At 32.6% G+C, this 13,413-nt stretch overlaps 2 protein-coding genes across 3 annotated transcripts in view; both read right to left on the bottom strand.

Moving 5' to 3' along the window:
• The window catches only part of LOC144858492 (cilia- and flagella-associated protein 74-like), a 40,022-nt gene extending 32,798 nt beyond the window's left edge, over positions 1 to 7,224 (bottom strand). For both annotated transcript variants that reach the window (XM_078714673.1, XM_078714675.1), the window contains exons 1-4: positions 7,039 to 7,224; positions 5,515 to 5,667; positions 3,981 to 4,184; positions 2,298 to 2,471 (exon numbers count right to left, since the gene is read on the bottom strand). In XM_078714673.1, coding sequence (XP_078570799.1) covers positions 2,298 to 2,471; positions 3,981 to 4,184; positions 5,515 to 5,667; positions 7,039 to 7,193 — 686 coding nt within the window. In that variant the 5' untranslated portion in view covers positions 7,194 to 7,224. The remainder of the gene's footprint in view (positions 1 to 2,297; positions 2,472 to 3,980; positions 4,185 to 5,514; positions 5,668 to 7,038) is intronic.
• Positions 7,225 to 13,070: 5,846 nt separating this feature from the next.
• The window catches only part of LOC144858615 (ubiquitin carboxyl-terminal hydrolase 48-like), a 43,612-nt gene continuing 43,269 nt past the window's right edge, over positions 13,071 to 13,413 (bottom strand). Inside the window, exon 27 of the mRNA XM_078714695.1 lies at positions 13,071 to 13,246. Within this exon, the coding sequence (XP_078570821.1) occupies positions 13,221 to 13,246 (26 nt within the window). The 3' untranslated portion in view covers positions 13,071 to 13,220. The remainder of the gene's footprint in view (positions 13,247 to 13,413) is intronic.

The following is a 13,413-nucleotide window of genomic DNA, read 5'->3' as shown; positions in this document are numbered from 1 at the left end:
GTTAAATATATTCTTTATCCATTCAGTAACAAAATATTTTTTCATGTTTTATAGGCCTATAACTAATATACCACTAAATACAGTTAAACATTTGCGATTTAATATTTTGTTAAACTGTCACTATCGATGTCGCTGTCATAGTCAATTGAAATAGTAAGTTTGTGTACCCAAACACCACTACAACGTTTAAATTTGTTGTAATTATTAATTAATACAAACGTTGAGAAGCAACTGTCAGTAATAAAGTATATTTTATTTTATATATAGATTAACTGGTTTAATATTGAAACATCATATTTATTTTAGGCCAAGTTATAAAAAGTAGTTTCTCGTCCCCACAGCCAAAACGTGCCATATGACGAATCCTTAATGCTTCGTGAAAATATGCAATATATGTGGCACGGACAAGCCAAACCAGTTGCTTGTCGGTAATCCCCGAACTGAGATAAAGCCTAGAATAGGCAAAATCACGTTGACAAAAATAAAATTGAAACAAATATTTTATCGATTAAATCTAACCTATGTATTCTAGAATCATACTGTGTTATTTCTTTAAATTTTTCAACTAAAACAAGTAAAAAAATACATTTTGTAAGGCTGTGTTTTTGTAAGATGTCGAAAACTTGGTCAATTTTTGGCCTGTAGAATTGTTTTTTCAAAAACTTTATATATGCTGCATTTTCTACGCGAACATGGCCTGTTTACTATAAATATAAAAGGTGTATTTCTATTGGACAATGATTTTAGTTGTTCTTCATCCTAACCAATGATAATGACTTTTAGTGATATAAACAAAAATAGTTTCCTTTTCCTTAACGACGAACGCCGTATCCGGAGCTGTGATTGGTCAATTGTGCTCACATGGCTTTAAAGCTCACGACTACGCATGCTCACAATGTCGTAGCTGTGTTGCATGTTGCATGTTACAAGAGTAATATAAAAACAAAATAATTCCGGAATTTTATTAACATCTGATAACTAGAACAATAATAAAACCGTGTTCTCCGTGTCCACTTGTCTGTTACTAGGGCATTCATATTTATTAAGTATTTGAGAAAACTCATTAAAAAAAACAAGGTAGAAAAGACCCAACAATATTTTTCGCAAACATTCGAAATTCACAAAACAAGATCATCGCTGGCGGATCGTATGACATACTTTCTGTATGCACCACATTGTAGAGTTCCTCCATTGGAGTACACACAGTTGCTAGTCCGAGAATATAAACATAAAGCTTTTACCATTTCCCGTCGGGGAAGAAAACGGTTCTCAACAACGGCAGTTTCATCCATGTATTTTGCGTATTTAAGTAATGTACACCCCTGTTACGGACTGGACCATTAATCGCTCCACGAAACCACGTTGTAGAGTTCCTCCACACTCTCACACAGCCAGGGCAAGGGAGAAGCAAGGTCGAATAAATAAAAGTTTTTCCAGGGGAAATCAGTTCTCTTATAATTACAGCCTTGATACAGTGCGCATGTTTAAGTTGATATTAATTGAACACCTCATTTTGGACTGTACCATTTTCGGAACCTTGTTTTGCTTTCATTATAAACATGGGCCGAAAATTCTGCAGAATATCTGCTTTAAACATCAATTTAACAACTTATTAAGTCGTTTCATACGCAGACAAATTATAAAGCAAGTATACAATGCAGACATGGTAGATAGAAATATACTAAAGACATTTAACGTGTTAGAAGAACATAATAATTTGACTTTCTACACCGGGCGGAAACCCATTCACAGTCACGAAAGTTATTTGAGCGAATATTGTACTTGGCCTAAAACACTAGCTCCGTATTTTAATTTAAATACTTGACTCGCGGTTAGGAAAATACAAGGAACCATCATTTTATAATATTACTATTTAGGCTATTAATTGACCTATTAAAGATCGCTAAATATGTTTTTTGTGGGTGCTTTAGGTAGCTCTCTATTCTAGCCTCCCTGTACACTTCTCACTGTACGCCTCACATTAATAAAATAATACAACGCGAACTCTAAACAACATGTGTACAAAACCCCGATGAAAAACAATTTAGATGAATTATATAAACTTTTTGGACCACCAAACATTGATGGATCTAGACTCTGTATTTACAAAATAGCAAAGTTTCGGTATTGTTGAAAATGTGTGAGTTTATAACATTAGCAGAGCTAAACAATGCCTCCTGTATGTGCACGATAAAAAAAGTGTTTCATAGGGTTGTGATAAAAAAACATCTCATGGAATTGAAATTAAAACACAATTCCTGGAGTAATTTTTAGCTATACTGTATTACTTTATTTACCTTTCTGTGTTCTTTTTCCGCTTCTCACACTTCTGGGTTTGTAAAATATCCTTTTTCATTCTGTGAATGGCCTCTTCGGTTGCTTCTATTTCAAACCTTTTCTCTTGGGTAGTTAGTTCATTTTCAAACATTATACATTTTCCTTGTTCCAACTCTATTTCTGAAAGCTCATATCTTAAAAAACAAAACTACCTATTGAAATATTTGTATACTTATTGAAGTTCACAAAGTAAGTGAAGTGAATGGAGTTGTGGCTTGGTAGTTATGATGTTTGGCTACCACTCCAAGGGTCCTGGGTTCAAGTCCCGTCAGGATGTTTTCTAAGGACAAAATTACAACTCCACTCCCAAAGACTTGTAATAAGACTTTGTTTATGCAGAGCATTAATATGGTTAAAAACAAAAAACAAAACAAAAACAATGCAATTGCCTAATATACAAATAATGAATGTTTATGAGTGTAATGGTACAAATAATGGCATGAGGTGAATGATGAAAGGTTATATCAACGAGGCAACGCCGAGTTGATGTAACCTTTCATCATTCACCAAATGCCATTATTTGTACCATTACACGAATATTAAACATTCATTATTTGTTTTATATAACATCTAAATAGATTCCTGTCATTTGAATCAAATATAAGGTAGCCCTAGCCACAAGAGGCCTACATTTCATTCAGATTGATTAAAACAGTAATATTATAATATTAAATGTTAATGTTATATTTATATGGATTTTATAAACACACCTACTTTAGTGTTAATTATGTCAACAAACAACCAAATAATCCTATGCTTAGCAAGGCTAAAACGCCTAGGCTAGGCCTAGCCTAATACTAACAGGCCTAGCTAGGCTAGACCTACTAGTCACTGTAGTAGTACTAGATTGGCTGAAAGGCAAAACTTCGACAGACAATTGGAACTTATCTTGACTAATTATGGTTTTTCCAACGATTCCACGTCTTGTAGGGATGTCCCCATTAAGTAATCAAAATCCTAAAAACGATCTAAAGCTAATTTAAATGCCTTTTTGAATGAAATTAGTACATATATATCTCCAAATCGTACACAAAAATCTGCTGCTTTTGCATATCTCGCGGTGGTGTTTACAAACAGAGGCAGGACGACAGGTGGCGCTGTTGTATTTCAATGTAATTTTTGTATTCTAAATTTTTTTTCATCCGCGAAACGTTTTTTTTTTTCGTACACAAAATGTTTAAAAAAGTACTATTAAACGATCGTTTAATAGTGCGTACTATTGCACGCCATGTGACCCACAATCGTCCAATCAAATGACAGGAATTTATTTAGGTGTTATATAATATAGTTTATTTTCTACAGCTGGCCCATCCAGTAAATTCTATATATAACTATTCTCCTGGCATCATTTTAAAATTGTTGTAGATGACTAAAAACCTGCTATTATCATACTGAAAAATCAGCCAATCTTCCAACAATATGAACAGAACAAGGGGCTTCTCTCAAACTCTCTCTAGCATCTTGATTGGGGCAAGTTTATATTATTTCAGAAAAAAAGTTTTCCAACACGCTTGGGTAGAACAGTAGAAATGCATCTGAGCAGTATTAGTAGACCACTCATTATATAATATAAAATGTATCCTATTATACATTGAATCGAATTTAATTCAAATTTCCCTTTAAAAGATATTTTAAAATCTTACTCTGCATTATCTAGTCTGATAATAACTTGCTTTTCCAAGTTCTCTTCTGCTTTATACTCAAGATTAAGTTTCTCTTGTTTTGATTGAAGAAGATACACTTTAGCCATGTTTCCTTCCGTGTAACATTTCTCAATCTGGCCAATCACATGATTGCGTTCTAATTCAAGAATTTCAATATTTGTTCGGCATTTTCTCAATTCATCTCTATCAGAACACAAAATCCATTGAATTTCTTAGTAAATGGATTGCACATTCCGTTTCATAAAAAAATATCATATCATAGAAAAAGCAAATTACTTTTACGTAATACCTTTTACAATTGAAAAAAAAATTTGAATTGACCAATGGAATTTATAACATTTATAACACTTTAACTCATCACTTAACGCAACATGCACATACGTTGGGGGCAGACAGTTGATTAATTTTTAGTCACACAAAGCAATATCCATAAAGTATGATAAACATAATGCGGTATAGTTTTGCCATTGTGTCTGGAGATACCAAATAAGAGCTGATTCCATCATCCATCATAGACAGGGACAAACAGGGGTTACAGACGGTATACACTACAGTAGAGACAAAATATGGACTAAGACAAGATAAACAAGTATAAAAGAGGAGTTGGTTAAGTTAGGGTGAAATATTTAAGATGGTGTTAATTTTGATATTAGGTATATTTTGTATTGTTAAAAAAGTTCCATAGTAAGGGGCCTGTGTGGATAATTGAATTTCGAGATGAGTTTTGGTTGAGGTTAGATTGATTATTACACAGTGCTTTTTCAATGATGTGTAGAAGGGCCACATTAATTGTTCCACCACTGCTACGGCCTAAAGAAAAGTCTTACAAAATTGCAGTCCTGGCTGGGAAATACCCATACTGTCTTAGGAACACTGAAACACTCACCAGATTCAGAGAGGTTTTTTATTTTTTAATAAGATGAGAATTCACTTTCAATACCTTTACAGACTTTAATTTAAATAAAATATATATATATATATATTATACTATGATGAAGGGCTAGTGTTGCCCGAAAGCTCTGCTAATTTTTCTGGCTGTTTTACTTTATCGTTTTAATTTAGCTTTTCGCTTTTTTTTTTGTATCTCTATTGAGATCCAGCCACTGATACCCACAGCATTGTCATTTTTTCAGTAATTTGCCTTTGGATTTATATTTTATATATTTATATAGTTAACCTTATTTTCTCACGATTCTCAACAATATATTACAGTGTACTGCAATGTCTAAAGAAATTTAATAGTATAATACAATTTTATTGCATTAAATGGCTTTCTTGAAGTTCAAAATGTATTTATTTCATTTCTTCATGAGTCGGTGTCAAGTTTATTTCAAAATCAATGTCAATAGACCGTGTAGAAAAAGAAACGCTATTCCTCCACTGAAATTTATTCAGATTTATTTTTTGTATTAAGTTCCGTTCATTTTTATCCTAATATGAATGTTTTATGATGAAATAATAATTTTGAATTGTTTCCTCGTAGTAAATCAACAAAAAGTTTGCAACACTTTACCTTATCCTGAGTACTTCATTCTCCTTTCTTTGCACTTTTTCTGATAAGAGGTTACTATGTTTCCTTATTGCTCTCATTCTCAGTTTCTCTTCACGTCCTACCTTCTGTTTTTTAAAGTCTTTGTTTATATCACTTCCAATGATATTTTCATGGCTATTAATAAACATAAATTAATAATTTATCGTAAAAACAGAAAATACCATTTCCTGGGAAGGGTACAAACACAATAATATACTAAATCAATAGTGTAATATTGTGTAAAAATAATATATTTAGACCATGGATTAATGAACAGACGGATATGCATCAGATTGAGATCAAAGCTTCCGTGTCCCTTGTCGACAAAGTGCAGACCACCCACAATGTTACAAAATAAACAAAAGGTTTGTGTGGGCTGTGTGGTGTACGTCGATGACACCATGTGTCATAGCCATACGCGCTGTGTTTTATTCACAAGCTATCTGCTTCTTCAAGAAAATGGCAGAAGCAAATGTTAGTACATGGAGGAAATAATATAGATTGTGGACAAGTCGTCGTTAAAGTTAAATTCTTTGTCTTCAGAAAAATCACTATACTAACCATGGGTGAAATAATATAGAAGGAGATCGGAAAATGGGATCAAACAGATACAGTGAAATACCGACCGTGAACAAATATCAAAGTTTAAATTGCCTAATCTAGTGCACATGCACAACAAATTTTAACCTTGCTGCCAAGCTTCACACTTGGCATGATTTTAAATTGTAGCGCTATGGTGATGAACAACAATTTATGCGACAACCGGTGATTGGCTGTGACGTGGACGACATAACCACTAGCCAACACACTACAATATAAATATTAACACATCGATAATTAAGGAGATTCATGAAAAAAACCACTGCTTACCCATATTAAAAACACGTTTGTTATACTGCACACCAGTACACACAGTAACATACATGGTCAAATACATAATGTAATATTCTAATTAATGCAGTTTTTAATTTCAGTAGGTTTCATGAACAATATAATTCAAATATAAAAATTGCATATTTATTAATATTACCAACTACTTAAAATTATGGTCATAAGAAAGTGAACTTTTCATAGTCCAATTGAGATGAAATTAAAAATAATTTGCTCAGCAATAATTAACAAGTTGATGTTGATTAATCCTCGACGCAGACATGTCAATAGAACAATCAGACTGTGCATACGATTTCTACATGGGTACGTTTTGTTGTCAAAAAACAGTTGATATGCAGCATTCTATGGAGGCAGCAGTGCTTTAGTATACAGTATGAGAGCATGTTCTATTCATTAATCCATGTTTAGACATTCAGATTAAGATCATGACCAGATATGAATAGTAACTGTGGCCATGTTTGGACATAACCTTAATCATCCTTGATACCAAGGTGGGCTCTTACATACATATTGATAAGGGTGTGTTTATATAGTTTTTGGACATTACTTTGCTTTAGATAAAAATGTTTAGTTACTTGAAGTAAAAAGATTCTGATATCAAAAAAATATTCATACTTCAGTATTGGAGGGTCATCTTCACTTGAACAAAACTCTGAATAACTATCCATCTCCAAAGAATCGTCTCCAGCCTTGTGGGTCCATGTGGTTGGTATTGCTGACCGTTGCTGTTGGTCACAAAACGGACTTAATAAATCCTCTTTTGTGTCCATAACTGTTAACAGTTAAAGATGTATTGTCACCCTGAAAAAATATTTTATAAATGTTTATTTTAATGTCACATAATAGTTATTCAGTTTGACTAAAAGGTGGATCGAGAAAAACATTTATTTACCTTAAAAAAACTGTAATTTAAAGAAAAAAATAGTCAATGGGTTTTAAATTGAATTTAACTGTATATTTTGTCTTTTTATAAGTGAAAACATTAATTTTTTATACAGAAGTGAGTGATTAACTTTACTAACACTGCAAATATGGCATATTTAAAGTCAAGCGTAACAAACAGAAATTTACATAGCGTTTTCAGTGAATTTTAGGACACTGAAAAAAACACCAGGAAAAAGACAGTATTTAAACATTGTCCATGTGCGACACCAACCTTTTTATCGCGGTGCCTATGCTTATACTTTACACTGAGCTTTGCTTATCTTTTTTCCGTTGGATTTTAGCCCATGAATTTTAATGAATTTTTCCTTTTTTTTTTCAATCATACATTGAATGTAGGCTAATCTTTTAAGAACATGTTAGTTGTTACAGAAAAAATTGTCCATAACACTGTCCGTTAAGGAATTACGCATTTTTAAGTGACTTGACTACGAAAATATGCTTGTCATGCTATGTTATTTATGTTGGTTATGCTTTCCTGCAGAGCATTGTTTGTCATCGATCGAAGATGTCTTCAGTTTCATGAAAAAGGCGTATTAAACCATAAAAAGATCAATTAAAACACAATCTAGGCCTAGTAGCTATTACTCAGTAGTACTACTAACTACTAGCCTCTGGCCTACTTTGTCTAACATTAAAAAGAAAATGCTAGCCGCCTCCTAGAGAGATGGGTCTAGACTGGGACACGAGAGAAGTACTAGGCATAACTAGAAAGGATGCTAGTAAAGTCGCCCGATTGCAAAGTCGCCCTATACAAAGTTTCCCCTCACAGTACATCGATCGGCAACGCTCCCATCAGAGAGGAATCCTGACGTAATTACTACACTGTCGCGCGCACTAAACGATGCGCTAGCTCATCAGGGGGGAAACCCCCGTAATTACTCCAAATTTTACAATGAAATCGGTCACGTTTAATTTTGATATTTATTAGGTATGATAATTAGATTGTTTTATAACCAAAAGGGTTGAAAGGAATTTCTTCATTGTGCTGTTGATTGAAAAAGGCGACTCACTATTTCTGAAACCAATCGTAGCTGCGCCTTCTGGCTGCTACGTGTTTCTGCTAACTGGGGATTCCCCTTTTTAAAAGACACTGTACGATGGCTTTTCCATGGTCAAAATGTAACGTCTTAATTTTACTAAAATATCTGCATGTAAATGATTATATCGGCGATGAGTATTTTTTATTTCTTCATTTTGAAGTCATAACCATAATAATATTAAATAACAATAGACATATACTTGTTAATAAATGCAAACATTTTCGAAACTTAAAATCAGTGGTAATCTATTTCGAAACTTTCAAAACAAGGAACTATTTTTTTAATGATTTTCAAAAAGCACATATTATTTATAAATAGGATAAACATTAATGTATACAACGTCATTTAGTGCGACCATTGAAGTAACAACACGATCGATATCAAACGCAACCGATGATTAAAACAGCATACTAGCGGCGGCACTTCATAAAGGTTTAAATACCATACCAAAATAAAACTGTGGGTGGGGCAACTTTGCGATGGGGCGACTTTGCGTTGGGGCGACTTTGCATTGGGGCGACTTTGTATTGGGCGACTTTGCGATCCCATCGCCGATGGGGCGACTTGACTGGATCCCGCCCTCGGGCTAGGCCTAACTACCTAGCATAGGCCCCTACCTCTAGGCCTAGAGTCTAGGCTAGGCCTAACTAGGCCTCCTCTAGGGCTGGGATATCCCTACTAGGCCCTAGAGGGCTAGTAAGCCTAGGCCTAGTATAGGCCCTAGGCCTATAGGCCCGGCTAGCATAATAGTAAATACTTAATAAGAGGCACAAAATGGAATAACTGTTGACACACCACGGAATTATTACTCTCTCACATGAGAGCGTAGTATGCGTATCAATTAGCTACTACTAGAGCTAGGCCTAGGCTACGTTACGTTAAGCCTACTGTAGCTAGGCCCCCTACTAGTAGAACTAACTTGGCCTGGTAGTAGTAGCTTAGCAGCAGCCTTCGAGTCGTCATGTGGTGTTGTGTGTGTGTTGTTTTGGAAACGTCTAAAACAAACGGCCATAAAAAAAAATAAACAAGTAGTATGGAACGCCGTTACTGCCTTCGTCGGCTCTTTTTCTGTTCGACTCTGTATATAAATGTGTGGGGGAACTCACTTCCTTCCACATTCTCATTTTCTATTTTTCTCAAACGATTTATCATTTATTATACGAATTCTTCATAATTTATAATTTATATACAATTTTAAATCAAAATACGTTTTCAAAACTCATTTTCCTGTCTTCTCATATCATCCTCACTTTTATCAAACAATTTCATGCTCTATAATGCAATATATGTATACTAGACTTCTCTTTATGCTTTTTAACTTCTTTTGTTATCAACTTATCTTGTTACCAGTCTATTTATTAATTCTTTTTGATATGGTGATCCATTCATTCTAACAGATAATCTTTTGGTAAATCATATAATTCCTATTATAGAACTTCTGGTACAACTTCTGGTAGGCTACATGGTGATGTTTCCTTCCAATAGTTTACACTTACATCTTATGTCACATTGATCGACTAAAATCTACAATCTGAACAATCTATCATAACAGACTTTGATCTGTGGTTAGGCTTCGATTTGATCAAAGTAGACACAATATAAGCTCAGATTTAAAATTTCTTTAACATTGTTTACCTCCGCCAAAGAGGTATATATGTAATCGATCGTGTGTGTCTATCTGTCTGTTTGTTAGCAGGATTACTTAAAAAGTTATTGCAACATCTGTACCAAAATGAAAATACAGATAGATATGTGGTCAAGGACCACTCCGTTAAATTCTGGAGGCACTCCGAACCATGGTCCCAATTCTTGCATTTTTCTTGAGAACTGCTTCACAAAAACTTCATTTTTGTACAAGAGGCAAGAGTTATAATTTGTGATTTGTAATTTTAAAACATAAGTAGATTTAATGTACAGGTTTTTTGATACGAGTAGAAAAAATACATATTTCTTTTTAAATTCACCCGTTTGTTTTTGGCGTTGCTGTTCTATTGTTAGTCAACTAAAAGTATTGTTAGTTGAAAGGCTGGTTACATAACCTTTACCACACTAAACTCGCATACACATGCTTGTAGTGAAATTAGCCTAAATCATGCACACACGTACACACCAATATATATATTTTTTTCCGGAGAAATCTTATGTAGGAGAATATTACAGTAGGTGGAGGTATGCACTCTCGGAGTGGCTTTCTAGTTTTTTTAATGAATTGAAATAATGCTTACCGTTAACCTTCATTTTGACCATGTTGACATTAAAATTCATAAAACCAGATGATGTTAATACTCACTTTATTATTTTTTCTCCAAAAAGTGCCTTTTATACCTTTCTTAATTAATATATTATACGTTTAATAATTACATTGATAGTAATGTTATGCAGTTCGCTGTACCTAACTTATAGTAAGTTAAACTTGCCGGTCTAAAATTAAAAACATCAGGTAGTTAGAAGGTACAGTATCACATGTTTTTACAAATACATATCATAATCGCATTATTTATCTTTATAGTATTAGTATTTTATCATAGACTTCACATGCATGATCATCTTCACTTATAGGGCTTCATTAATATCATTATAAATAAGTTGATAAACTCATCCATCCTTGAATCAGGTTTTTATTTCTTACTAGTAGACCTATGTAGAGATAAGTGTCATCATCATCATCCCATCCATAGACATTAAATCATTCAGTTCTTCGATCTTTACAATATCTTTGATACGACATGGGAAAAAAAACACCTTCACATGATCTCATGTAAGTTTTATATTTAAATAACTCTATTATGATTATTCCTAGCACACACTGTTTTTCACATTGATAACACCATGTTTAAGCTCTAATCGGTTTAGATCTCACTGCTTCAATGTCAAAATAAGATATAGCATATGGTATTAAAACCAGATACATGTTTTAACATGATTAAAATCATCCTATCTGTCATCCTTCTCCAATAACCCTATCTGTTGAGATGTCTATCAACTTCTTCAATTAGTGTTGATTGTGTAAACACAATATTTTTATTAGGTGTTTCAACAATATCACCATCTTTTGTGTATTTAACAGTTAAAATGAATTGATATTTAAATGCAGGAAATATTTCTAAGGTATCATTCAACTTTTTATAGATAATTTCATGAAACAGCTTGAAGAATTTAACAGGATGTTTGAAATCCTCTCATAACTCTAGTCTGTAATGACAAATATTTCTTTGAGTAGAAGTTTAGTACACTTAAAATATTAATGTTGTTAACTCGATCTAGGTATTGGATCATAATACCTAATATCTGGAACTGAACTCCTTCTTGCACTAAATGCATATTTATTATTATGTTGTTTGTAATTTATTTCAGTAAGTTCACCTAAGATTAAAATAAGGTAGGTTTACCGAACCTACAAGTAGTAAATACACTAGTCATTCAATACATTTCATTTATATTTAAAAATGTGTTTAGCTTTTATTTAAAATCTTAATATTTGTCATTAGTCTCGTTGATATTTTGAGAAAGGTAATAAAATGATTCGTTTAAATCTTTATGAGAATGAAAGTTCTTTAGAGATGATTAGGTGGAAAAAAGAAATTGATATTTTTTTACTGTTTTCATATTATTTTTGAGCCATTTGACTAAAGACAAAACTTTCTATGTTTAGTTTTTTTGAGAAAGGACAGAATATAACAATTTGAGAAATCCAAGTAATCTTTACCACATATATAAAATATATATTTCAGAATAATGAGAAAATGTAAAGGAGACATGGAAAATGAGAGGAAGTTGAGAGGGAAGGGTAATTTTTAAAATTTAAATTAATAAAGAAGAGTTTGGAAACATGATTTGATTAGTTGGAAGTTGTAAAAATAAACAATTATAAATCATTTGAGAAAAACAGAAAAGTTTTAGGAATGTGGAGTTTAGACCCATTTATACATATACTGAAGCCAACTGGTCTTCGAAAAGAAGTGGTTGCAAAAGTAATTTTGAAAAGAAGCTCATCTTGAAAAGATGCCCAGTGGGCTTGATAGACTGTATTTGAATGTCAATAGAAATGTATGATTGTGTATCACATCAATATATTCATGACCTTACAACGATTAATTATCTTAAGAATCATGCCTCAAATTTATTCTACAAATATTGTTTTCCAAATGGTACTTCTTTTTATGTGTAAATTGGCATGGGAAATGTCTAAAAAATCATATTATTGTACTAGCAATTCACAAAATTTACAATTTTTGTTCATATTTAATACAAATATAGTCCCAATACCGGACTCACTGAAAACCTCTCCAAAACCAGACTTTTCTTGAGTTTCAAATGGTACCACATTCATTTTTACTATTTAGAAACACATTCAGAATACAAGACTTTACTGTAAACAAGACATATTAGGCCAGCCCAAACGTGGGATAGTTGACTGTAGTTGCCATGCCCTAGTGCATGAAAAAAATAATCGCTTCTGGGGTTTATAGAAAAAAATGCAACCTGCATTTTCAAGTGTAGAATTTAATTAAATTTCAATTATGATTACACAAAATGGATTACACAGTTCATGGTCTATTGAGCATGTCTAGTTTTAGCTTAATTTCACAAACTTTTTAAGAGCTGTCCTGTTCAATGCATATGCTCATCTCCAACAATGTTTTAAATATGAAAAACACACTCTTTTTACAACAGTTTATTTTTTAATGCATGGGATATGTAGGAATTACAGGAATCAATAAAATCCAAGTATTTATATTTTATAAACTTATTTAAGACTTTTGTTTTTGGGTAGGCTTCAATACTGATATTCTGAATACAAATATCTGAAGATCAAGAGTTGCCAACAAGTCCTGTGCCTGTAAGAAAGAATTCATTCAAGAAGTAAATTAAATTTATCTCTATCCATAATTATTTATATATATATATATATTTACCCATATATTATTATTTATGAATTTAAGTTAAAGCTTTGTTAGATATGTTTTTATGGTAATGATTGTTAATAATAATTTAAAAATTATTA

This window comes from Antedon bifida, chromosome 2 (assembly GCF_963402885.1).
Source record: "Antedon bifida chromosome 2, ecAntBifi1.1, whole genome shotgun sequence".
NCBI lineage: Eukaryota > Metazoa > Echinodermata > Crinoidea > Comatulida > Antedonidae > Antedon > Antedon bifida.
Note: the sequence above shows the minus strand (reverse complement) of the source record. Positions and strands in the feature narration are given on the sequence as shown.